General features: G+C 51.8%; 1 protein-coding gene across 1 annotated transcript in view; it reads right to left on the reverse strand.

The window, feature by feature from the left end:
* The window catches only part of BMP7 (bone morphogenetic protein 7), an 81,977-nt gene that overhangs the window by 46,477 nt on the left and 10,657 nt on the right, over positions 1 to 24,843 (reverse strand). Inside the window, exon 2 of the mRNA XM_080684562.1 lies at positions 4,605 to 4,797. Within this exon, the coding sequence (XP_080540688.1) occupies positions 4,605 to 4,797 (193 nt within the window). The remainder of the gene's footprint in view (positions 1 to 4,604; positions 4,798 to 24,843) is intronic.

The following is a 24,843-nucleotide window of genomic DNA, read 5'->3' on the forward strand; positions in this document are numbered from 1 at the left end:
CCTTTAAGACATCAGGTAAGAGGCCACCGAGAGGCTATATCAGGAGGAATCATTCTGCTTCCAACCGCGGGCATTGATGGCTCCCAGAGGAGAGAGCAGGGCTCTTAGCCACCTGCCCACAGCCCTGGCCACACAGGAAATCACCAGTGCCCAGCCCCTCACCAGCCTCTGCAAGTCCAGGCTGTAAAAGCCCACGAGTCTCGTGTGTGGCCAAGGCTGAGACCACAGCTTGGATGCGCCGCCGCCCTGCCCGAGCCCCAGGCGAGGACATCAATACAAGCAGGAAGCACTAAGTCACTGTCTCGGCCAAGACTGTGAGCCCAGAATCTAAGACCCGAGTTCCAGTCCAACTCTGCCACTTCCTCGTTGCCCGACCTCAGGCGAGTTACTTCCCTCTCTGAGCAGTCTCTCCCCTGCGAATGGGGAAGACGAGTCTCCGTAGGATCATGTACAAGGTACAAAACCACGGTGAGTGTCCGGCACGACAAATGATGACAAACCCGGAGCAGGCGTAGATGTGCTCTGGAGGGTGACTGTGTCCCCTGCCCAGAGGTGCTCATGGCGATAGAAGTCAGAAAAAGTCAGTCTTGTTACCAGTCCTTCACCCTACCCAGCCCGATGAAACCAGGAGGATCTGAGGACTGCCACCCTGGGGTGCGGGGACTGCAATGCTCGCCAGCACTCACTCAACTCAACTCCTCCTTGGCTTCATCATAAGGACATCCCTGGGGTAGGTCAGAAATGCAGAGGCACGCGTGCACCCCAGCCAGCAGACCCTGAACTGCATTTTCACCTGGTCCCCGGGAGCCGTGCAGCTGAGCTGCGCTGTTAAGGGGCAAGGATGCCACTGGGCCGGGTTCAGGGGGCCATGACCTTCTCAGAGGAAAAGCTGAGACCCGAGGCAGGTGCACGAGTGCCTGGAGAGGTGGGGGCATTGCCGAGGGCATGGTGACACCTCCTCCTGTGGGGAGCTGAGAGCTGGGGAGCCCTGGGGAGGACTCTGGGGGGCACAGGGCTTGCCTCCTCCCTCATTGCCTGGGGGCTGCCTGGGCTGAAGGGAGCTGGCAAGCCGCCCTCTCCAGCCCATTGCAGGGACAGCTCCCTCTTCCTCAGAGTGACTCAGGCTTGGCCCTGGAGACCACGCTGAGGTCACCCTCCTGGTAGCCAAAGTCCCTGAGACGGACCAAGGGGCATTTTCATCCAGCTGCCAACATCATGCAGACCTGGGCAGTGACTGGTGCCCTCTGAATGGGTTCTGTTGCCCTGACCGGCCTGCACCCTCTCCTCCCCCATGATCACACAGAGCACCCACATCCCCTACAGACAGAGCAGCCCTTCAAAGAGTAAGCCTGAGGGGAGTGGGGGGATGGGAAATACTCAATCTAGTTTCCACGAGTGAAACCTGTTGTGAACTAGTGCAACCCCCCACCCCAAACACCCTCACCTTTAGCTGGAACTGGACTCTGAGCCATCAGGGCTCCAGCGAGTTAGGCCCTGGACTTGGGGATCCAGAAAAGGAGGGCAAGATTCAGATGCCCTGGCCCCCACTGCTCCCAGCAAGTGGAGCCAAGGCCACTGACCCAGACCTGCCTCTCAGCCCCACTCAGCCAACAGCCTGCCAGGGGCGGCCCAGCGTGCCTTTCCAGCTGTCGGGGCCCCGCTGCAAGCAGGCCCGAGGCCCGTGGAAGGCCTCCAGCTTGGCTCATTATCAGAACTTAATCTGGATTCCACGAGATCAAGAGGCCTTGGTGGAAAGTGGCTGTCACAAGGGGAGAGACGCCGAGGCCGACCCAAGCCAGCTAATCTCCGGCACCCCGGGGCTTTCCTGGAGCTCAGGCCGAGGCTGGCCAGAGAGCCAGATGTCCCGGCTCTGCACAGCTGGGCGGCCGGCAGCAGTGAGGCCACAGTTCCTTGGAAGGAGCAGGCTGGCCACACAGCAGGGCAGCAGGGTAGGATCCTCTCAGGGAATCAGATCAGCCATAGGCCTTCAGCCTAAAGAAAATGCCTGGCCCCAGATGGAGGAAATGCAAACCAGGGCCCCACCCCTGCACCAGCTCAGGCTTGTATCCCCATGAAGACTGAACAACGCAGAGATTTAGCAGAGGGGAAAGCAGTGCCACAGCCACACCTGGAGCTTGGCACTTTCCTAAGCAGGCTCTGCATTCCCTCCGATGATGGTGACGGGGAGGGTGGTGGGAGGATGGTGATGGTGGTGACAGTGATGGTGATGATGGTGATGGTGATGATACTAATATTAATAAAACTTTACTGCGCATTTACTATGTTATAAGTAAGCATGTTAACCTCCTTTATCCTCACCACAACTCTGAGAGGTAAATGCTATCATGATCCCCATTGTATCACGGAGGAAACAAACTCCCAGGGGTGATGCCTCCCAAGACCACACTGGTATACATTGTTGGGATTCAAATCCACACTCTTAATAGCTGGTTATCCCACCTGGGGAATTACATAATAGGATTGTTTTGCTTCTGCATTAACTTCTGGAGAATAAGAGACTAGATTCCTTCTTTCTGGTGCAGAAAGGAAATTTAGAAATCTAAAGAGAGCAGCCCTTTCCTCTCCTCCCACCGCCCCTCACTCCCCCACCTGCCCCCCTTCATACTCTGCACCTGTCACGTCCCTTCCTCTGCTCCACCGTGAGCTCCTAGAGAGCAGAGACTTGGGTCTGCTGACTTCCGCCTGCACATGGCACACAGCCGGTGCTCAAACATTCTCTGGCTAGGGATTTGGCCTCCCAGCAAACCACAAGACCCTCAGAGGCAGGAACCCAAAGCTAGGCTGGGCATCCCCAGAGATCACCTGTGGCCAAGCTGCTTGTCGGGGGCAACCTGGTACACCTGCCCTGGCTGCCTGCCAGGGAGCCTCGGACAGCTGCCCCACCTGTCCCTCTTCCAACCACAGTGACTCAGGCCCTCTCCTCTCCCCGGGGCCTTCCACCCACCCCGGGAATCTCAGGCAGGGTCGAGGAGGCAGCCACCTCAAACCATGATGGGACCACAGTGCCAGCAGGTTGACACAGGCAGAAAGGTGAGCAGCTGCTGGCAGCCTTTGCACCAGTGGGCCCATGGAGTGCTCCTGACGAAGAGCCTCTTGGCACCTGTCTCACCCCCAGTTAGTGCATCTTCATGAGAAAAGTCAAGCGTGTTCTTGTTCAAGAGCCTGGGAGACCTGTCAGAGAACAGAGCAAACACATGCCACCCGAGAAGGAACTCAATGCTGCTTCTTGTGCCTGGGCCTAGAGCCAGGGCACGGCCGACCAGGGGTAACAGGGGCACCTGAGTACTTTAGGGAGACTTGGAGGTGACTGCCCAGGCTGTCTGCCGCCTCCCCTGCACCACGCCCACATCCAAACCATAGGGCACTGCATTCAAATGGGGGCTCTGAAATGCAAACTTAATCCACACTGAGATACCATTGGTCACCATCAGACTGACAAAGATCAAACAGTTTAATAAGAGACCATGTTGGTGAGAATAGGGGGAAACAGGCCTTCCCTATGTGGCTTCTGGGAATATAAACTGATATAGCCTCCTTAGACAGTAATTAAAACCCATCAGAGTCCCTGTGTGCGGGCCCCTTTAGGGGGCTGGTGTGTGTATGAAATCCATCAGGGTCCCTGTGTGGGAGACCCCTTAGAAGACTGGTGTGTGTATAATATGAGGTAAGGAGTACAAGACATCAGAAACATCAAGAACAGCTTGGTTTCCTCAGAAGACTACCTCCAAAATGGAGATGCTTGGCAAACGAGGTGGTAACGGTCCCTAAGTCCCTGATGTGATAACTTTCCTTCCACTGAAGGAAAGCCCATCCACTTTCCTTCCACTGAAGGAGCTGCCCACCCACCCTCCTTCCATTGATTACCAAGGAACAGTATGAGGGGAGGCGGATAAAAGTCTGAGACCTAAGACACCCAGAAACCCAGCCAGCGGGTAGTATGCGACCCTGGCTCGGCACCTTGGAGCTGCAGAGTGGACTTGCCAGACGTCCCAGCCACTCTCACCTCCCAGAAGAGCTTGAAACTAAAGGGTCTCAAAAATTAAAGTCTTTCAACACCAGTGTTTGGTTCCTATTCTCCTGAACATTGGAAGGCTGAGAGTTCTCTGCCTGTTTATTTTGAGTTTGGGGGTTTCTGTCCCCTAAGATGATTATAAATGGCCACTTTAGTTGGTCACCTGACATCATGTGCTGCATTTCAGAGTGACAAATGGGAAGAAAGGTAGACCTTCAAAAACATTTCTTCCTCTTCTCCGTCCCCCACTTTCCATGCCCCTAAACACAAGCCAGACCCAGACCACCCCTAAATACCCACTTGGAGTCACACAACCTCAGGCTCACTGGCCATCCCCTATTCCTAACAGGATTCTTGGATGGTGATAGTTTTAAGAAATAGTGACATTAAAACAAAACAAAACAAAAAAACATACAACCTCTTTAAAAAAGATATACAGCCCAGGGCCTGCACATAGTGGAAGCAGCCAGGACTGACCCTGCGAAACCTGACCCCACCCTCTGGCTGCCACCACTTCCTCTATAGTTGGAGGAAGCTCGGCATCCCTCCCAGGCAGCAGCACAGCACCCACCTGCCCAAGTGCTCCTGCAGCACCTGGTACACGCTGATCCGAAACGTCTGGTTGTCGAAGCGCTCCCGGATGTAGTCCTTGTAGATCCGGAATTCAGCTGCAGTCACGGCTTCCCCTTCCGGGATCTTGGAGAGATCAAACCGGAACTCTCGATGGTGGTAGCGCGGGTGGAAAAACTCTTTGTCGTGTTCCACTGGGAAGGGAAAAACACACACCGGCACCGACAGCTCATTAGTAACTGGTTGCACGCTCCTGGCTCAGAGGCCAAGCATCTGGCCTAAGCTAGATGCAGGTGTGCCCACTGTTAGCGAACCCCGGTGGTAACGGCTCAGCCCCGGCGACCTGCTGCAGCCTAACGCTCCCCCTTGGGAAGCCAGGGCAGTGACTCTGCATCCACCTGCTGGGAAGAGGTGGGCAGTGAGTACAGCTGTCCTGGCAGCCTGGAAGGCTCCGGTTCCCACAGAGCAGGTCTGGGTTTGAATCCAGGCTCAGCGACTAACTAGCTGAATGGCCTGGACAAAGTTTCCCGTACCTTTAGTTTCTCCATCTAAAAAACGGGGAGAATAATCCTCTTTCTTTTGTTGTGGTCAGAGGTAAGTCATCTAATTCACATAAGTAGCTTAACCTCTGGTAGGGCTAGATGACTATGAGCTGTGATTAGTCAACATCGACCTCACCCTGCCTCTCCGGGTCCCTCCGCACCTGGTGCTCCGCTGGCTGCAGGTGAGAATCACGGTGGGAGCTTTGAAAAAACAGCGGTGCCCTGGCCCACGGCTGGGCTGGTAAACATTTCCTAACAGGCCCTCTGGGACCCCGTCTGTAGTGTTGGCCAATTTCCATCTCGCAGATCTCGGCTTCCCCAGTGGGGCGGGGAGATGGCGCACTGGCTCCAGCAGCCGCTGCTCTCTCTCCACTCTGAACCAGCTGCAGGTGTCACTGGGGAAGGGGTTCAGAACCCGGTACTTTGTAAAGCGCCCAGGCTTTTCATAGCAGCCAGGTTTACAACCACAGACTTAGACTTTCTTAAGAGACGGCATGGCCGGGGGCTGTGGAAGATGACTTCAGGACAAAATAAAGTGAAGGACCTCAGTGCTTCTCCCTGACACAGGAGTGACTCCAGACCAGGAGAGCATGTCCCCTTTGCCGGGATAAACACCGAGATGGGCGAAAGCCCAAGGACTGGTCCTAGGGGTGCACCTGCGGTTCCTGCGGGCCCTGCATCCTCTGGACCCAAGTGGAGCAGGGATGGAGCTGGGAGGAACAAGCTCGGGAAGATGCAGAACGGCCGGGCAGGCCAGGCTCCGGAGGATTTGCAGCATCTGCCATCTCCTGGGACAGTCCCGCTGCACTTCCCGTAGGGGTGGGGGCAGCTTGGCCAGATGAGAAGAGAAGCCTGGCCAGCGCGCTGCAGCCCAGTGGACCCGAGAGCTCCTGGCCAGGCTAGGGCTGCCGCAGGTAAGGATGGGCTGCTTGATGAAGGAGGCACACGGCACCAGCAGCCCCAGGTCTCCACTGAGAAGATACTGGGGTGAGGGCAGGGGCACTGGGGAATGAGCCACCCCTCGGGCTGCTCCCTCCTGAGCTGAGGAGGCAGGTGACATCTCGAGGCAGGGGATTCCAGCCCGGCACAGAGTGGCCCCGCGTCTGGACCACAGCCTCTGGAACCCGGGGCTCCATGGGAGAGCTGGCCAGAGGGAAGGGCTCTCCAGAACCGACTGCAGCTGTCCTCATACACCCCACTTCACACCCACAGGAGCACCTCTCTTCTACCCAGTCCAAGAAAAAGGAAAGGCTGAATCTGATGGCAAAACATGGCCACAGAGCCCAGCCAGCGTGGCTCAGTGGTTGAGCATGGACCTATGAAAGGAGGTCACGGTTTGATTCCCAGTCAGGGCACATGCCTGGGTTGTGGGCTCGATCCCCTGTAGGGGGTGTGCAGAAGGCAGCCAATCAATAATTCTCTCTCATCATTGATGTTTCCATCTCTCTCTCCCTCTCCCTTCCTCTCTGAAATCAGGACAAATATATTTAAAAAATAAATAAATAAATAAAAAGACCTGGCCATGGGGACTCGGATCTATGAAGGCAGAGAGGGAGGGAGAGGTCTTTTGTGGCAGCTTCCAGGAAGCTTCAGGAGCCTCAGGAGGGGACCAGGGCGTGGGAATTGGGGGGCATGGCAAGCAGCCTCCACTCTGTCACTGTGGAAATGCCCTGGGCCAGTCCTCTCACCCCTCAAGCTCATGCACCCCTGCACGTGGGTAGGAGATGCACCTGACACCCACGAGGTGTCGAGTTGCCTGTCCAGAGTCAGAGCTGGGACTCAGAGCCAGGTGCACCCTAACCGAGCCTTGGCCACGCATCTCCGTGGCAGTGCTGACAGCTGGGAAGGGAGCTGCTCTGCTGGTGTGTCAGAACCTTTTCATCAGATTACAGCGCACAGTCTGTACGCCGACCAGATGTGTGCAGCTTGGTGGGTCCCAAAGCGAACCCACCCAAGGAAGCGTCTTCCAGATCAAGAAACAGACGTGGCCAGCGCCCCTCCTCACCCCACCTCCAGCCACAGGTGAGCTGTGCTGGTGTTTGAACCTTCTAGCAGGGGTAACACGGTACCTTCTTCTGCGCCTGGCTCCTCCCCTCCCCAGGTTACTGTGATTCATCCTTATCGCTGTGGACGCTCACGCACCCTCACTGCTGTGAGTAACCCACAGCCTGACTGTCCCATGGCCATGTCCCTTCTAGTTCATGGCGCCTGGGGATCTGCAACCCGGGCTCTAAGAGCAGTGCTGCCAGGAGCCTTCGGCACCTGCATTTGGGCGAGTCTGGGTGGCACACAGGAAGTGGACCGTGCGTGTTCAGCTTTGTAATACTGCCACGCTGTTCTCCCAGAGTGCCGTGCCTGAGCGTTCCTAAGTGCCTGGAGGAGTAGCAGCCTGGCTAGGAAGTAACGGGCAGAGACTGGGGACATGGGTGGCCTCCTCAGTGCTTTTCTGCAGGGGCTGGGAAGGAGCAGTGAGGCAACACCCCCTGGAGCAAATCCTGTGCCCCCAGTGAGCAGTCAGGTGCTTCCACACAGCCCCCACTCTGGGCCCCTGTGAGGGAGCTCCCAGGGAAGGCACCCCACAGTGCCCCAGGCACCCAATCCGAAGCCAAAGACCATCCCTTAACTAAATGCGAAAGACACCACAGTCATCCTCTTGCCATGAGCAGTATGCGACACTGGGCCCTTCCTGCTTCCTGAACCTTGCCTTCCTGTGGCTCCCTGCACTGTGGCCGCTCAGGTGCCCCCACCCCACCATTCTGGCCACTCCTGGAAACACGCCCTCAGACATTCCCGATTTCGGGAGTTAACATGGTGCTGTGGAATATCAGGACAGCATTCCACAGGCCAGTCCCCGCCCCCATGCTGACAGATGGCACAGATAAAGCCTCGGCTTCCAGCGGCCTCCCCCAGCAGAGCCCAACCTCTGAAGGCCAGAAAGGTCCGCGGTGCGGACACATTCAGCAGAGGAGCCCAGCACGATGCTCGATGCTCGGAACACAGTCAGACTCCAACACACCCCAGATTCCCTGTTCCCAGTGCCAGGACAGGCCACACCCCCAACACCTCCTATCAGCAGGCAGTGACGAACTGTGCAGAGAATGAGGGTTTGGGAGCCCTGGTCAGTTTACAATAATGAAGGATGAAGAACCCAGAAGTGAAAAAGAGAAAGCATGTTTACGAGACTTGCTCTGTGATGGTCTCACACAGAGGAGCTTGTGCCAATCTGATGGACCCCATGAGGCGGGATGGATCCCCATTTTACAGATGAGGAAACTGAGGTCAGGGAATCAAGTAATTTGCCCAAGGTCACAAGTTAGGTGAGTGGCTGAACTCCAAAATCCACACTCTTGACCTTTACATTCTCTGGAGCCAGGTGGCCTGAGTTCCCATCTCAGCTGTGCCACTTACCAGCTGTGTGGCTAAGCCAGCTTATTAATTACCCTCTGTGTGTGCCCCCTTCCTCCAGGGTAATGACCCTTTCTCACACCGCTGTTGGGAGGCCAGAGGGGCCGGCACTTACAACAGAGCCCGGCAATTTGTGCTGGCCGTTGTTACAGAGCCTCTAAACAGTGAGCTGGGAGAATGTCAGTGCAGAAGAAGCAGTGTGTGTGCGAGTATTTACATAGTTCAGCCAAGATAACTTTATCTGGCGGAAAAGTGCAATAGAGCAAACAATACGGACACGTTTAATAAGCATGACATTGACACAGGTACAATTACTAAAGCCACACACCCAGTGAAGAAAGAAAACATTGATACATAATTAATCATACATATAAAGTTCTTTGTAGCAAGTGTATATGTAACTTTTCTAACATATAAGATTAAATGCATCTTAACTGTTAAGACACTGAAGATATCAGACAGTTAAGATAGTAAGGTTATAAAGTTTCTTTTTAAAAAAATGGCAAAGGAATAAAGCGTCCAAGTAAACTTCGTGCAAGTTCTTTGGTTTGGCTTTCTGGGTGAATTTCCTTCTTTGATTATTTTAAGACAATGAGAGGCATGAGCCACGTTGCCATTCTGTTCTTCCTGAAACCCACATCGTATGTTCTGAAATAATGTTGTGATTTATCAAAGAAAGAATGGTCATTTTTAAAAAGAGCAGGGAATAATTCAATGTCCAACCCAAATACCAAGTCACGTCTTCCCAAGGTTTCGGCTTTATGTGGGAACCACTCCATAGCATCACTCCACACCAGTTCTTCCTGGGATTGACAATTTAATTGGCACCACTAAAGTTTAGATGGGAGCCTATATGCACTTTTAGAGAGAAAAGACATCTTTACACCAGCTTTTTAAACCATAGGTGATTACCCAAGTCTTGCACTTTAACATCAGTGTCTGGCATTGCTGTCTCCCGTGCCCATAAAGGAAACGTTATGTATATCACTGGGCTTCCTAAGGAAACGCAGAGCCTGGAAATCCAGCTTTCCCCTGCTGCCCTTTACATTCCAGCCCCCCATCAGCTATGAGAGCTCACAGGCTTTAACAAAGACTTTCATCTTGAAAAGATCAAAAGGGCTCAAATCCCTGAGACCAAACGGTAAGTCCAAAGAGAAGTCGATTCCAGAAAACACCATCCTGACAGCAACCAGACTCATGACTGTCCCCAAAGCAGATCTTAGAGTCCTTTTATAAAAGTCTGAAACAATAACCCTAAAGTTGGCCATGGGAGGGGAGATTCTGGGTAGCAGGATGTCAATAATGCATCGGGGCAGGTGAGACAGGAAGCCACGCACCGGGTGTCGGCTCTCAGGACCCTCTGACATTCAGGGATGACCTCTGTCCCACATGCAAGTCCAGCCTCCTCCCCAGTTCTTCCAACCTGTGAGTTATGTGGACATCCTTCAAACAAGTCCCCTTTAAGCTGGAGTTGGGTCGCTGCCTTTGCAACCAAGGCACCTCTGAGCAAAGTAACCATGAGCCCAGTTATTCTCATGCCAGGAAATGGGTGGGCAGTGGTTCTCTCCAGTTGACCATTTGCCACGAAAGCTGCTGTATTTAGATTGGGATAATTTCCAAGTACCAGCTGACCCCTAAACCCCTAGGAACAGGGACAATGACTATCTCCCTCCTGAACCCCCAGTGTCCAGCACAGCCTGACAGTCAATAAGGCTCCATAAGTCTATTGGACTGAATACATCATTGTTGGCATAATCCCCGTCTGGTCTATAAGTAAGCGATTATATTCATAATATACATCCAGGGAATCACACAAATCAGAAGTGGTCATGAAGTTCGATGAACTTTCTGGACGTAAACACACCCAGAACAGGACACAGCATTTCATCACTAGCAGCAAGAGCATTCCCACAAGGCCCCTCCCAAACCCCAACCCCTCCTCCCCAGAGGTGACAGCCACCCTAACACCCAACACCCAGGCTCACTCACTTTGCCTGCTTGGCACTTCCCCTTCTGCATCTGCTGCCTCCACTCACCTGCGGCCCCCATCGCCCCATGTGGTTGCTTAGGGTGGTAGCTCGTTCATTTCCACTGCTGTGTAGGACCCCATTGTGCAAAAAGGCCTCAATTTATTTTGTGACGGGCATTTGGGTAGTTTTGACTTTGGGATACTACAAGTTGTGCTATGATGGACATTCGTGCACACGCCTTTGGGTGAACACATTTCTACTGGGTGAACACCAAGAAGCAGGATTGCTGGGTCAGAGGGCTGAGTGCTCAGCTTTAGTATGTGCATCTCACCGTATCCAGGACCCTCTGACATTCAGGGAATCTGGGGGTAACAGGCTAGAATCTGGGGGTAACAGGCTATGGAGCCAAGTGAGACATCTTCCTGAAGGGACCGTTCACTTTTGTTTGTTCTAGTATATCCTGGTGCCTTTGTCTAGGTATGGGGGAGATGGGAATTCTTCACAGGAAAGGTGTGAAATGGAAGAATGTTCAGGAAGTTAAGGAAGAATTGAGGTTGGCCAACCCCAGAGAACAAGAAGGGCATGGCAGACAGAGGGAACAGCATGTTTGAAGGCCTAAGAGACAGAGCATGTTGAGTGGTAAGTCTGCTGGGAATAATAAGAAACAGGCAAGTTAGTTCCTCATTGAGGAGGTTCTTGGATGCCACGCTAAGGAGTCAATCATTGACCCCCTTAATCATGAGTGCTTTGGTTCATTATTGTGCTGGATGGAGCCTTGATCAAAACTATTTTAGCAAGAGGACTGGCAATACTGTGAGAACAGAGGTGAGAACAGAGATAGGGAGCTCAGAGGAGGGTCTGGTCTAGTGATGATGCATGTACATCATGCATATCCTCTCTCCCTTCCTGCACCCAAGATAGGCATCACTAAACAATCACAGCACTCTTTGCTTCCACCTGGCACTCGGGCAGCCACTACTAATCCTGGCTGCTCGAGAAAATGGCATACTTTTCATCCCTGCTCCGGACTACCAAGAGATGGAATGGACAGGAAATGAAGATAGGGGCATGGACAAAAGTCAACACTGGTCAGACGCAAGCGTTTGAAGGGCGAGGACTAGAGAAGGGACGCACCCTGCTAGCTGGAATGCCTAGGAGACAGTAATGCCACCGGTAGATGTAAATATTGCAGGAACAGCTCTGCAGGGAAAGTAGGAGGGAAGAAAACATGGGTAGTTGCAGAAGGTTAGACTTGAGTGACCTGTGAGCAACCCAAGTAAAAAATTGAACACTTGAAAAGAGAGAGGTCTGAAACCCTGGCAAGAAAGTTCCAGTTTGGGGCTATGGAACTGGGCTTATGGTCGAGTTTTATGGAAAAAAGTGCACAATGAGAAGGACGAGCACAGCCATGGCCTGACCTGGAGGGCTGCAGCGGAGGCAGAGAACATGCCACTGGAAGAACTTGGCCCGGGGAAGGGGCAGGACTGCGGACAGGCAAAGTAAGATGACTGGGTGGTGGCCAGATTCAGACATAAAGGGCCGGGAGACCAGACACTGGATTTGTCATTGGCAGCTCACAGGCCTCAGGCAGTAGCCCTCCTGGGGGCCTCCGGGCAGAAAAGACACCGGAAGAGCAAGGTGCGGCCACTTGTGGATGACAGGCCTGAAGTGTAGAAAGGGAACGGTCAGCACAGAGCTGCTCTTCTGGCCGGGGCGAGGGAGTCGATAAACGGTTAAATAACCAACTTCATCACCCAGCAGCTCCTTCCAAAACTGTGTGGTTTTCAGAAAAGGACTGGTTAACCTCCGGACATGTGGTCTGCCCCCAAAGATGCCGCGAAGCTATGAGATGGCACCAAATGTTTTCTGAGCACAGGCACGCTTTCCAGGTAGAACTGCAAGTCCAGCATTAGCGCTCGGCTCCTCACTTGGAGCCTGGTCTCTGTAAGCTCAGACTGGACCGAGGAGCCGGATGTGGCTGTGACACACCCTGAATTCCCTTCAGTGAGAACGAAGCTCTGGGAACCAGGAGAACCACCGGAGCCCACAGCACAACCAGAAGCTAGACAGGAGTTTTGAAGGACCCTTGACAGTTGGGGACCCCTAAACCCGTTTCACTCTAACTCTTCCCACCCAGATTCCTTCCTTCTTCCTATAGGAATAGGATTCATCCAGAAGGTTCTGGCACTCGCAGGAATTCACAGGAGCTGATGTCACCGAGGCTGCTCAGGAGGTGATGTTCGGCCTGAGGCTTTGGGATGTGAAATTCCATGATGGCTCTGCACTCACTCCCAGGTTTAGGCGGCAAGATGAAGGGGTGTGAAAGGCGGCCAGAGGCCCGCCATAAACCAGGAGCTCTCGGAAAAGAGCAGACATAGCTCCTCTCAGAGGAAATAGACGCGGATGCACTGTGTGCACAGCGGCTCCTGCAGGAGGGGCGTCGGTCCCGAGCCCAGAGAAGGGAGCATCGCATACCAGTCTAAAACAGTAGATGCTGCCAAGACATTTCACGTCTCCTTGCATCCTGTGTACTCAATCAACAGGTATTTCGGGAGCGCCCCATGGTGGGTGTGGGGGGACCCCCAGCTGTCCTGCTATAGGACACAAGCTGATAAAAAGCCCAGTTAGATGGCAGCAGTTAACTATCTAACCCCCAAACCAGGCAGCAGCCACATAATGTAAAATCAACTATCTTAACCATTCTTAAGCGTACAGTTCAGTAGTGTTGCATACATTCACGGTGTGGTGCAACCAATATCCAGAACTCTTAATCTGGCAAAACCGAAAGTCTGTCCCCATTAAACAAGTCCCCACTCCCCGTGACCTCCAGCCCCTGGGAACCCCCATTCTACTTTGTCTCTATGGGTTTGATTACTCTAAATGCCTCATGTAAATGGAATCACACAATATTTGTTCTTTTGTGGCTGACTTATTTCACTCAGCATAATGTCTTCAAGGTTCTCCCAGGTTGTAGCCTGTGTCAGAATTTCTTTCCTAAGTTGAATACTATTCCATTTATGGATGGACCACGCTTTGTCCATCCATCCATCCATCCATCCATGGACCCATGGACCCTTGGGTGGCTTCCACCTATTGGCTACTGTGAATAGTGCTGCTATGAACATGGGTGTGCAAATATCTCTTTGAAACCCTGCTTTGAATCCTTTTGGATATAGATCTAGAGTGGAATTGCTAGATTATGTGGTCATTCTATTTTTAATTTTTTTAGGAACTATCATACTGTTTTCCATGGAGGCTGCTTCATTTTATATTCCCACCAACAGCACACAGGGGCTCCACACCCTGACCTACGCTTGTTGTTCTCTCATGTTTTCTTCTGATAGCAGCCATCCGAATGGGTGAGAGGTGGACAGCCCCCACGACAGAAGCCTTCCCAAGGCCTGGAAGCCATATCCCAGGTCACACACACGAACTCATCTAATCCTTATAACACCCCTGCTAGGAGGTAGCACACACATCATGTCCATTTTACAGATGAGAACATTGAGACTCAGAGAGGTAAAGTCACTTGCCCACGGCCATACAGCTGCTCTGAATACCTGTATGGTTTTCAGCACTTGTCCACACTCTCTCCCTCAAACCAGGAACCACCTTGACCCTGTAAAGACAATTAAATAAGGATAGCTCTGAAGTATACCAAACTCTTGGCACACACAATATGGTCACAACACTTTTTTTAATCTTCACCTGAGGATATGTTTTTATTGATTTGAGAAAGAGAGGAAGGGAGAGGGAGCGAGAGAAACATCTGAGAGAGAAACACTGATTAGCTACCTCCTGCACATGCCCCAACTGAGGACTGAAGCCCCAACTTGGGTAAGTATCCTGACCAGAAATAGAACCCACAGCCCTGGATGCATGGGACAACACTCCAGCCAACTAAGCCACATGGGCCAGGGCTGTGGTCACAACATTAATCTCCTTACAAACCGGACCCAGGGACTGCAGACTGCATCCCACTCAGGCCCCTCTCTGGTTTGTAAATGTTGTTCTGGCCCAACGCCAGAGTCACCCTTGAGTGAGGCTGACAGCTTGAGGATTTTGTAGCATTAGCCCACCTCCCCATCATACCTCCCTAGCCCCCCAAATGGGGGGGCAGGGCTCTGCCTGGCGGAGGGCACACAAGAGGCATTGTCTCCCTAGCCCCTGAACTGCTGCTTCAACTCTCGAACTTTCCACCAAATGCTTGGGCTGCCAGCAAGACCACCTGGAGTCCCATGGAGAGGGTCTTCAGAGACACCGCGGCCTTGTCAGATGCAGGGGGCTGCGTCCTGAGACGCAGGTGCGTAGGCAAGACCTCTGGCAGCAAGGCTTTTTGTCCTCAGCTTTGCAGGCCACACAGATGGGGGAGGGGCAGAGAGAATTACTGTACCGCAAGATTAAACACTTCAGTGTCAACATGTGTGCAGTATTGCTCGAACAATGTTATCATTGTGAACTGAACGGACCAAAGGGTTTAGGCGATGGGGTGGGGAGAGGGAGGAAAGATGGGTTTAATTATCTCCAGGGCTGAAACCAGTTGTTTGCCTAAAAAGACCCAGGCGCTCGCAGAGCTGAAAAGAAAAATGGGCTGTAAGTGTATGTCAATGTTTCCGACATGAACTCAGGGTGCCACCCTTCACCCATGGGCACCCCATCTGCTCAGAGGGAGGAACTCTGCCACCAGGCATCTCTGGGTCCCAATCCCATCCCTAGCTAATTGAAAATGAGGGAAAAGAATGAAACTAGGTACTATTTTCTGCTAAACTAGCAATTGTCAACCAGGGGCAATTTTTCCTCCCCTCTCCCACCAGGGACATGGGACAATGCCTGGATTCATTTCATGTGTGTTCCTGGCTGCTGTGGGCAGAGGCCAGGGACACTGCTAAACGCCTGCACTGCATAGGACAGGGCCACCGTCAGCCACGCCGAGATGGGAATCCCTGAGCTCACAGACAAACCTCAAGGGAGTCTGAAACCCTGGGTTTGGCCCCATCTGGGCTCTCAGCTGGCGGGGTGGGACCACAGGCTCACTGGCCTTCAGTTTTTCCTCCTATAACAAAGGGATGGGTTGAATTGGTCTGAAGTCCCCTTTCTCTTCTATTAGGCTGTCCCCTATAAAGTTGCCAAGATCCTACCAATTTTGACTTCATATGGTTCAACCAAATACTTCGAAATTTGAATCCTACATCTGTGCTGTCCACCATGGCAGCCACTAACCACATGTGTCTACTGAGCACTTGAAATGTGGCTGGTGTGGCTGGGAACTTGACATTTACATCTTATTTCAGCGTAATTAAGTTAAAGTGAAGTGGCCGCATGTGGCCAGTGGCTCCCGTCCTGGACAGCAGATACGGAACACTTTCTGCATCACAGAAAGTTCTGTCTTTCAGCCCCGCTCTACAACGTCAACGCACTGACATAAAGAAATGCACTGACATTAAGATGACATAAAAGCCTTATTGCCAACGAGCCTCTCGAAGATGTTCTCAGACACCAACCAGCAGCTTTTTCCTCTGAGAGAGAAAGTCCACAGAAGAAAGGAGAAGCTCATTCAGACTGGGCCCAGGATGGACACTGCCGGCTCCGTGGCTCTGGGTTCTGACTATGACACAGGCACGAGGCGCCCTGCTGTCACAGGGCCATGTGGGAGCCTGCCACTGGGTGAATGACATCACGCTGGGTACTCATAAGACCCGCCAAGTTCAGGAGCGCAGGGCGGGGCTTTGCTCTGGGACAGGCCACCGTGGCCACTTCTCTGGACTGACACAGTGCCTTTCATTTCCTTCCTAGAATGTAACGCTCTCATTATGTTGTTGTTTGGGCTGTTGACCTGTGTATTAACTGTCTTCTAGGTTTTAACTCCAAGAGAGTAAGACCTGAGTGAGGGCACAAACACAGGCTGGGGTGTGGGTCCCCACTCGACTGCCCATGGTGCTAACGAGTTGCTCTCATCTGTAAAACGGGAGGAGGATAACAATACTGACCTTGGTGGGTTGTCTGCCGGCATTTCCAATTCAGTCCGGACCCCACCTGGAGAATGCTAGCATTGAGAAGGCCCTTGGAGTGCTGGCACACCGCAGGTCTAGAACGATGGTGACTGTTGTTGCTGTGTTCTCCACCGCACCATCCACCACACTCCCTTGCCTGGCACTGGGCAGGCTCTCAATTACCTTAGTGAAGAGACTTTGGAAACATACCCTACGGGCTCCCTCAGGAGGACAAAACTCGTCTTGGCCTCACTTAGCTCCAGAAGCAGTAATGATGGGGCAGATATGGACAGGGGGACCTACAGCCTGGGTTTGAACACAGGCTCTGCCAATCACCACCAGTGACTCAGGACAAGGTAACCCACCTCTAGGAGGCTCAGCCCCCCACCCCAATAAAATGGGGGCATTAATAGGCCCCAGGCAATGGGGCTATTGTGAGGATTTAAGGAGACAGAGGCTAGCACTCATGGGGCCCTGGGAGCAGCTGGGGGGTGAGGAGGACAGGAGGGTGTCTGCCCATACCTTCCCCCAAACAGCCAGAGCAGCCTCGGTCAGCTGGGCAGGCACAGCTGGTTTAAGGTACTTTAGAAGGAATCAAATCAAATGAGAATTTATAATCCTTCCTGGGGTCTGGGTTCCATCAACCTAAACTCATTAGGCCTTGGCGGGGCAGGTGCAGCAAAGGAGGAGACTGTTCTGCGTTTCCTTCATGTCGGGCCCCTGTCTCCCTTTCAAAGTAAGAGTCTTCAAGAGCCTCGTTCATTTCACGTTCACATTTTAACAACCTGCACTTCAAACTCCCAAGCCGAACTACCAAAACACCCTCAAAATTGCACTGTTGTCCTTCGAACCTACTTCTGGTAGAGGAAGCAGAATCCGAGATCAAGCCAAAGATTTGTTTTGAAATTACATTCTGGGTCCCCTGCTGAATGTCACTAGTAGAGCTGCAAGCAGACTTCTGGTTCTAAATGAGGTCATCTTTCTGAATCATTGGAAGTGATTAGTGATTTAAGAGAATTCCTGTACAAAGAAACTTACATAAAGTTTGAAAACAGGCGAGACTGATCTATGCCATTAGAAGGCAGGACAATGGTCACCCTTGCGTGAGATGGTGAGGGGGTTCTGGGAGCTGGTCATGTTCTGTTTCTTGATCCAGGCACTGGTTACCCAGATGCGTTCACTTTGCAAAAATCCCTAACCGTTCTTGACTCGTGCATGGCTGGTACACACATTGCACTTTAATAAACAGTTTCATTAACGATGAATCTTGGCTGGCTTTCTCCATGTCCGGTCCTACCCAAGGCATCTTTGTCGCCATAGCTCCTCTTTCATAGCAGGTGCAATCTCTTTGGGGGAGAGACGCCACCACCTTATCAATTTTAAGACATCTTGGATTCAGAAGCACTGATAGTCAAAGAAATGGGATGTTGTGCTTAAAGCACGTAGCTGTAAAAGCTTTAGGAGGCTTCCTGCTACACTCATTAGTTTACTAACCTGCTCCAAACCCATTTTCGCTGAGGAGCAGTTTAGGATCAAGTCTAAGAGGGAGGGATCAGTAACTAAACCTCCAAATTCAAATACACTCTCTGGCCAGCTACTCTGGGCCAGCTACTCACATCTCTGTGCTCCGTTTTCTAGTTTATAAAATAGAGGGGTAATAATAGCCCCCACCTGAGTGGTTGTCATGAAATTATTTTTAATTTTCATTATAATGGCTAACATAGCTATAATTGAATAGTAGGTATAGCCCCCCAACCCAGCTACCAGGGGGCGGCGGCTGACTTCCAGCAACTTTGTTTATGTAGCATGATCCCCTTCGACCCAGCTGACTCACGAGTGAGCGTGTGATTTGAACTGCCTAAGAGTGTCTCTCCAGGAACTCTAGTTGGGTGCAGTAGCTCAACCATGTCATCAAAAATTCAACTTTCTTCTACCTTTTTGCTCTGCTATTGTCTGTGCATTGACATTTAACCCTTAGGCTTGCTGCCTCATGGTCTCAAGATGCCTGCCATGGCTCCAAAAATCACAGAACCACAGTCAAGGCAGGAAATGGGGGAAAGGATAGAGTTCTGTTTGCTCAGCTGTCACTCATCAGGAAGCAAAGTATTTTTCAGAGCCTCCTCCCACCCCATTCTACCCCTAGCAGACGCCCTCTCGTGTCTCACTGGTTGGAACAGCAGTCGTGGTCATCCCAACTTGCTAGGGAAGCTGGGAAAGCAAGTCTGTGGCCAGCCAGACAGAGGTAACTAAGTGGGTGTGGATGGCCACCTTTCCCAACAGGCAGGGCAGCGGAGGAGCCAGTGAAGCGAGAGCTAAGAGGGAAGCTGTCAGTACAGAGCTGAGGGATGTGAAGAGAATAACCTGGATTCCATAAGGACCGTCTAGTTGCTGATGAGTCCTTTCCCAAGGCTTGGGGTGCGTTGATTCCCTTTTGTGTTTCCTCCTTAAACTAGTTTGAACATATTTCTTTTGCCCACAGCCAAAGAATTCTGTTACATGTACTTTGGTTCACACCAAACTCACACTGCCCAGAAGCAACCACTGAGAACAGCTTCTTTCCCCTCCCCTCTCCGCCCCGCGCCTCCTCCCCCCCCCCCCCCCCCCCCGCCCGGCCAACCATCTCTTCCAACCAGGGGGGCCTAAGGAGAAGCAGACACTCCCACTTCAGTGTCTCTTGCAAACAGGCCTAGGTAACCCATGTGCCCAGGACCACTCACTGGGAAAGTTCTCCCAGCTGTCAGTGCACCTGCAAGGCGCAACCAGAGCAGGCCTTTCCACCAAGCAGCTCTCCACCCTTGGCGAGTAATGACACAGATTCTTAAAATGCCTTGAGTATCTTGATCTGTTCATCCTCTACCCATCAGGAAACAGAAGCCACCTGTCCCACAAGCAGAACTCAGAGCAAGTCCCACCCTGGCCTCGGCTTCCTCCCAGGGGACAATGATTCCTGACCTGCTCGGGTCATTTCCAAGAACTTCTGCCTCTTATCTATGGTGATCAGGAGGGTTCTATAGATAAAATACAGTTTGTTTTCAGCAAACAATTGGCCCTTGGCTGGAGTCCCAGTGCTTCAAAGTTAGGGTTAAAGTTGTAACTTCTTACAGGTTTGAGCTTAAAGAGAAACTGAAGTCTCTACATGGGCTGCAGAGGGCACACCACCGACCTCCACACGTATTCACAGTGGCACACTTCTCTGGACACTTTGGAGACTGGAATAGGGACTCTATTTATCTGGGCGTATAGTTGAGCCAAATCGTATGTGCAAATAACTTCTATAAATCCAATTGCAGACCACATAAAGGACAACAACAAAGAGAAAGAGGAACAATGTACCATCTGAATGTGGCTGCCCAGCAACCACTTCCAGCACACTTTCCCTCACCCACCTCCCACTGTCGTGGCCAGGGGCCAGTTTCAAACTTTCCCATCTTTCCTTGCAGCAAGACCTGGTCTTATGAACCAGTTTGGGACTTAAGGAGAAGTCTTCTAAAGAACTTCTAGGAAACCAAGAGATAGTCAAGCATGGAGAGGTCATTGGACCCTCCCCTTTTATCCTGCCTTAATTGTGAGACTGTATGAGGAAGTGATGTCTGGGGCTGCGGCAGCCACTTTGCCACCATGAGGTAAGAGGCATGAGGAATTTCAGTATGATGGAGGGAAGATGGAAAGATCATGGATACCTGGATGATATCACTGGGCTGCTAACCCAAACTTAGAATCACCTCCCTGAAGACTTGCTGTTGTGGGAGATAATGACAGGTTTTTAATGCTTAGGCAGGTGTTCTGTGACTGAGAACAAGTCCTAAATGAGGCATCATTCCTCTCCACAGAAGCAGGGAGCAGGCTTCAGGAGGTATATATCTAGCAGAATCTCCAGTCCCTAAGGGATTCTGCTAGATATAAATGTTTTTGTATAATATGGGCCCTAAATGTAAGCCAATTATTTAATCTCACATGCAGTGGAAGAAGTGGTAATCTGCCCCAATGCTGGAAGAAAAACCAGCAACAAGGACTTACCATCAGAGACAGAAAGTGTCTATGCCCAACATGACAGCATCCTAAGGAATACCAAGGTAATTTTCACTGTCCCCATTTTCTGCCCTACCCCCACAGAAGGGACAACTGCACATCACACTTTTTTTTTTTTTCAAGTGCCCAGGCCTCTTGTCAAAATCTATCATAGGAGCTGAGTAAATAACATAAACATAATTTTTTAATGCAAAGCTACTTAGGGAAATGCAAAGGCCCAAACCGGACTGAAGAGGGGCCTACGGCCATCCCCAATGGTTTGCAACGGGCGCACTATCGGGACATCAGGCAAGAGTCATTGTCATGATCACAGAAGGGCCTAGAAAAGACTCTGCAGCCAGGTGGGGCCCCAAAGGGAGCCTCCATTTACGAGAGCTCCCTACCATTATCTCATTAATCCCAGCTGCCCTGAGCCACTCCACATTAAAGGGACATTTCTGTAGACTGAATTACATCCTCCCTAAATGCATGTGTTGAAGCCCAACTCCCCAACATGATAGCATTTGGAGATGAGGCCTTTGGGAGATAGTCCTGAGTTGAGATGAGGTCACGTGGGTGGACACTCCAGGATGGACTTAGTGCCCTTATAAGAAGAGGAGGAGGTTAGAGCCCCCTCTCCCATGTGAGGACACATGCAAGAAGGTGACTGCAAGCCAGGGAGAGAAATAGAACTGGCTGCTGAGGCCCTGATCTTGGACTTCCAGCCCCCAGAACGGTGAGAAATAGATGCCGCTTGGTTAGCCCACCCCAGCGAGAGTGTTTTGTTACAGAAGCCTGAGCTGACCGACCGAGGCCCAGAGCATTTAGGTACCTGCAGTGACTGGCCTGAGGTCACACACCAGTGACCTGGGGGCTCAAAGCCAGACCTGATGTCCACAAAACTGGGCAAGTGACATGTCATCCCTGAGTCTCTGTTTCCTCACACATAAAAACAAATGTGGGAATCACGCTATTTGATGAATGACTGGCATGGGTGGGTCCTTGATTAACATGAAGAAATGTCAGTTGTCCATATGAAAGCAGTGTGGGGTGGGGGGGCGCGTCAGAAATGCTACCCTACGAAGTCTGACAATCAGAGTTCAGGAAAGAGAGAGAGAGAGAGAGAGAGAGAGAGAAAGAGAACAAGTCACTGTGACTGACTGATTGCTTTTAAAAGTAGGCCAGCCCACAGTCAAGTGTCTGAATCTGCGGGGTTGTTTGTGCTCTAATCTGGCAGGCACACAGAGGTCCTGATGGTTAGCTGTTCCCTTAAATCCTGCGTTGATGAACACAGATGCTCAACAGCATGAGGCAGCATTCTAGAAGGGCAGAATTCGTAAGAAGAAAACCAGCTTCCTGCTTTGTCTCAAGCCCAATCAACATAGCTGGGCTTCCCACTTCAGCAGGGGTATCAGCCTGACCCAGATCCCTGCTCTGGTCCCGGAGTAAGCGGGCAGCGCATCCCACCCCCATCCCCAGGATGCCAACAGCTGCACTTGGGACCCACATGGGGAGGCCAGCTTCAGTGGCCCACGTTTGGGCCTGGCAAGTGACAGTGTCTGCCAGCAGCCTGATGCCCTGCGGGCACTGTGCTCAGCTCTCCTCCTGCGTCTGCACAGGGGATCCTCCCAGAAGCCCAGGAGGCAGGCACCCAGAACTCACTAACCTGCCCAGGTCACGAAGCTGACAAGTAGCAGAGGTGGGATTTAGACTCACATGGTCTGACCCGAGCCAGTCTTAACTACCACCTGACATGTTTCAGGAGAATGTTTTGCAAACACAACATGGGTGGGGGCTGCTGGGACGAAGCCAGTTGAGGAAAAGCCAGCTGTGCAAAGTACTCCATGGCCTCTACGGGGATTCATAGCACACGCCCCATGTTACAGGCGCAGAGATGTCTCAGAGGAGGATTCTGTTTAAATCAGTTTCCTCAGACTGGAAGCTTCTGTGGACATTCAGGAGGACAGAGGGCATGTGTGTGTCACTGCAGAGGGGCAAAGGGGGCAGATGAAGCCCCCTTCCCCAGGTAGAGGGCACAGACCACCGAAAGCAGAGTTTGGCCAACCTCGACACTGGGCCACATACTGAATATTCTAGCCTTTGGAACAACTCCCCTGTCCTTGCCGAGTGGAAGTGCCCAGAGACTACACAAATGATGCGCATGTCCCATAAAGCTTTACAGACACTGGAATTGGAATTCCATCTCATTTACACGTTATTAAATATATTTCTTTTGATTATCTACCATCCTTTAAAAAATGTAAAAACACTTCTCACTCACAGGCTGTACAGAAACAGACAGCAGGCTGGACCGGCCCGGGCTCCCCAGCTCTAAGCAGCTTCTCTGCCCACCCTCCCCCCTTCGCCCCAACACATTACCTTCCCAGAGAGGGGAGCAGGTAAGAGAGAGATTTTTGCCCTATTTCCTCCTGAGGAAAGTTGGGGGAGGATAAAAAAGAGGGCCCAGTTTTCAGGGTGTGTTTGGTAGTCTTTTGGCGTCATGGGGAGAAAGGCGCTGTAGAAAGGCTTTGATTCCCAGGAGATGATGCCGATCTTTAGATTTGCCTCCATTTTTGTCTCCAGGGAGTTTCCAAGGCAGGCAGAGCTCTGTTCCCAGGAGAGAGCTCACGTTTTGATTGCAATCTCGCCTCCTCTCAACCGGAAAACAACCCCTCAGTCTAGAAAGGCTGCTTTCTCCACTCGCCACCATGGGCCAGTGGGTCTGAGCAAAGGCTTTCAAATCAGTTTCCAAGTTGGAGAGAAGTTACCCTAACCAGTAGTTTCCACGAGAGGGTGCGGGGAGTGGGGGGGGGGGGGGGGGGGGATCGGGCGCCCAGGGGGACATTTGGCCCTGTTTGGCAACACTGTGGCGGCCACAGTTTGAGGGAGGGCACCACTGGCATCTGGTGGGCAGAGGCCAGGATGCGGCTTACCGTCCCTGAATACACAGGAAGGCCCACAGCAGAGAACTGGCTGGTTGAGCGTCAGTGGTGCTGAGGCTGGGAACCCCTGTGCTAACCCACCTAAAAGGGGCACTGCAGGCTCCTAGGGTGTGAGTCACAAGACACCCAGAGACCTCTCGGTCCCCTCCCCCCAATATATTAAGACAAGGTGCTCAGGGTTTGAATAGGTATATGCAAGTAGCTTCATTTATTGTTTCCTCCTAAAGGAAATGACCAACCGGGGCCTCTACCCTATAAACATTTACTAGCCCAGGAAGGTTTGGAGGCCCCACTGCCATTTTTAAGGGCTTCTTTCTCAACAAATGTTAGGGCAAATCCAGCAGAAAATGGAACCTGAGAAGGGGGAAGATGGTGGGGGGCATTTTACGAAGTTCAGGAACAAGAGGAAAACAGAAAGGCCTAAAATGACCCCCCAGCCCCCTCTCTCATGCTCATAAACCAATGACTGCTTTATCCTGGGCTTCTTCTGAACAGAGATGGGGTTTTAAAGATCTCAGGGCGCTGGCTGGCTGCGGCCCGGGCATGTCGGTGGGCTGTGGAACAATATGTGACTGGCCTTTGGGGTACGGCAGCCTGAACACACTCTAAGACTGGCTCTCTGGGATCCCAGCTCAGAAACAGGGCACCACCGACAGCCACCTCCCCTGAGCAGGAGGGTGTACTGGTTCGTTGGGACTTGGGAAAATGTCATCACAAAGAACGCAAAGAAAACTGTAACAAACATCAGGCACCCACAACTAAGAATGAACAAAAGTTCATAGCTTTAGTTGCTTTTTTCTTTCTTCTAAATAAAAGAAAACTTTAGATTTTAGAAAACTTTAGATTTACAGAAAAACGCAGATAGTACAGAGTTCACTCTCGCCATGTTCTCCCCAATGTACCCTGGGGAGACTTGCCAAAGCTAAGATATTAACATCGGCGTGTCACTATTAACCAAACTCTAGATTTTTTCGGATTGCCCCAGCTTTCCACTGATGTTCTTGTCCAGGATCCTACCCTGCACTTCCCAATGGTTTCTTGTTGTTAGAGAAAACTTGACAGGAACAGTCGGAGTTTATTTCAAATGTCTTCCCAACCCCATCCCTTTCCTGCCTCCTGGAGGCAGCTGGGGTGAGTACTGCTGCCCACGTTTCCATGGGTTCATGTGTATGAACCCACAAACCATACCCAGTATTATTTGGGGCCCTTGTGTGTGGGTGTTCAGACCCTAAACATCCTTCTGCAAATTGCTTTCTCCCTGGACATTCTGTTTGAGTCTATGTTAATACATTTTTTTAAAAGTCTTCACATTCCATCCTGGTTTATTACAAATGGAGAAGTGAATTTATTTCTCCAACCCCCTGGCTGTTGGTGATTTTGTGC

The sequence above is a fragment of the Plecotus auritus genome, assembly GCF_963455305.1.
Source record: "Plecotus auritus genome assembly, chromosome: 8".
NCBI lineage: Eukaryota > Metazoa > Chordata > Mammalia > Chiroptera > Vespertilionidae > Plecotus > Plecotus auritus.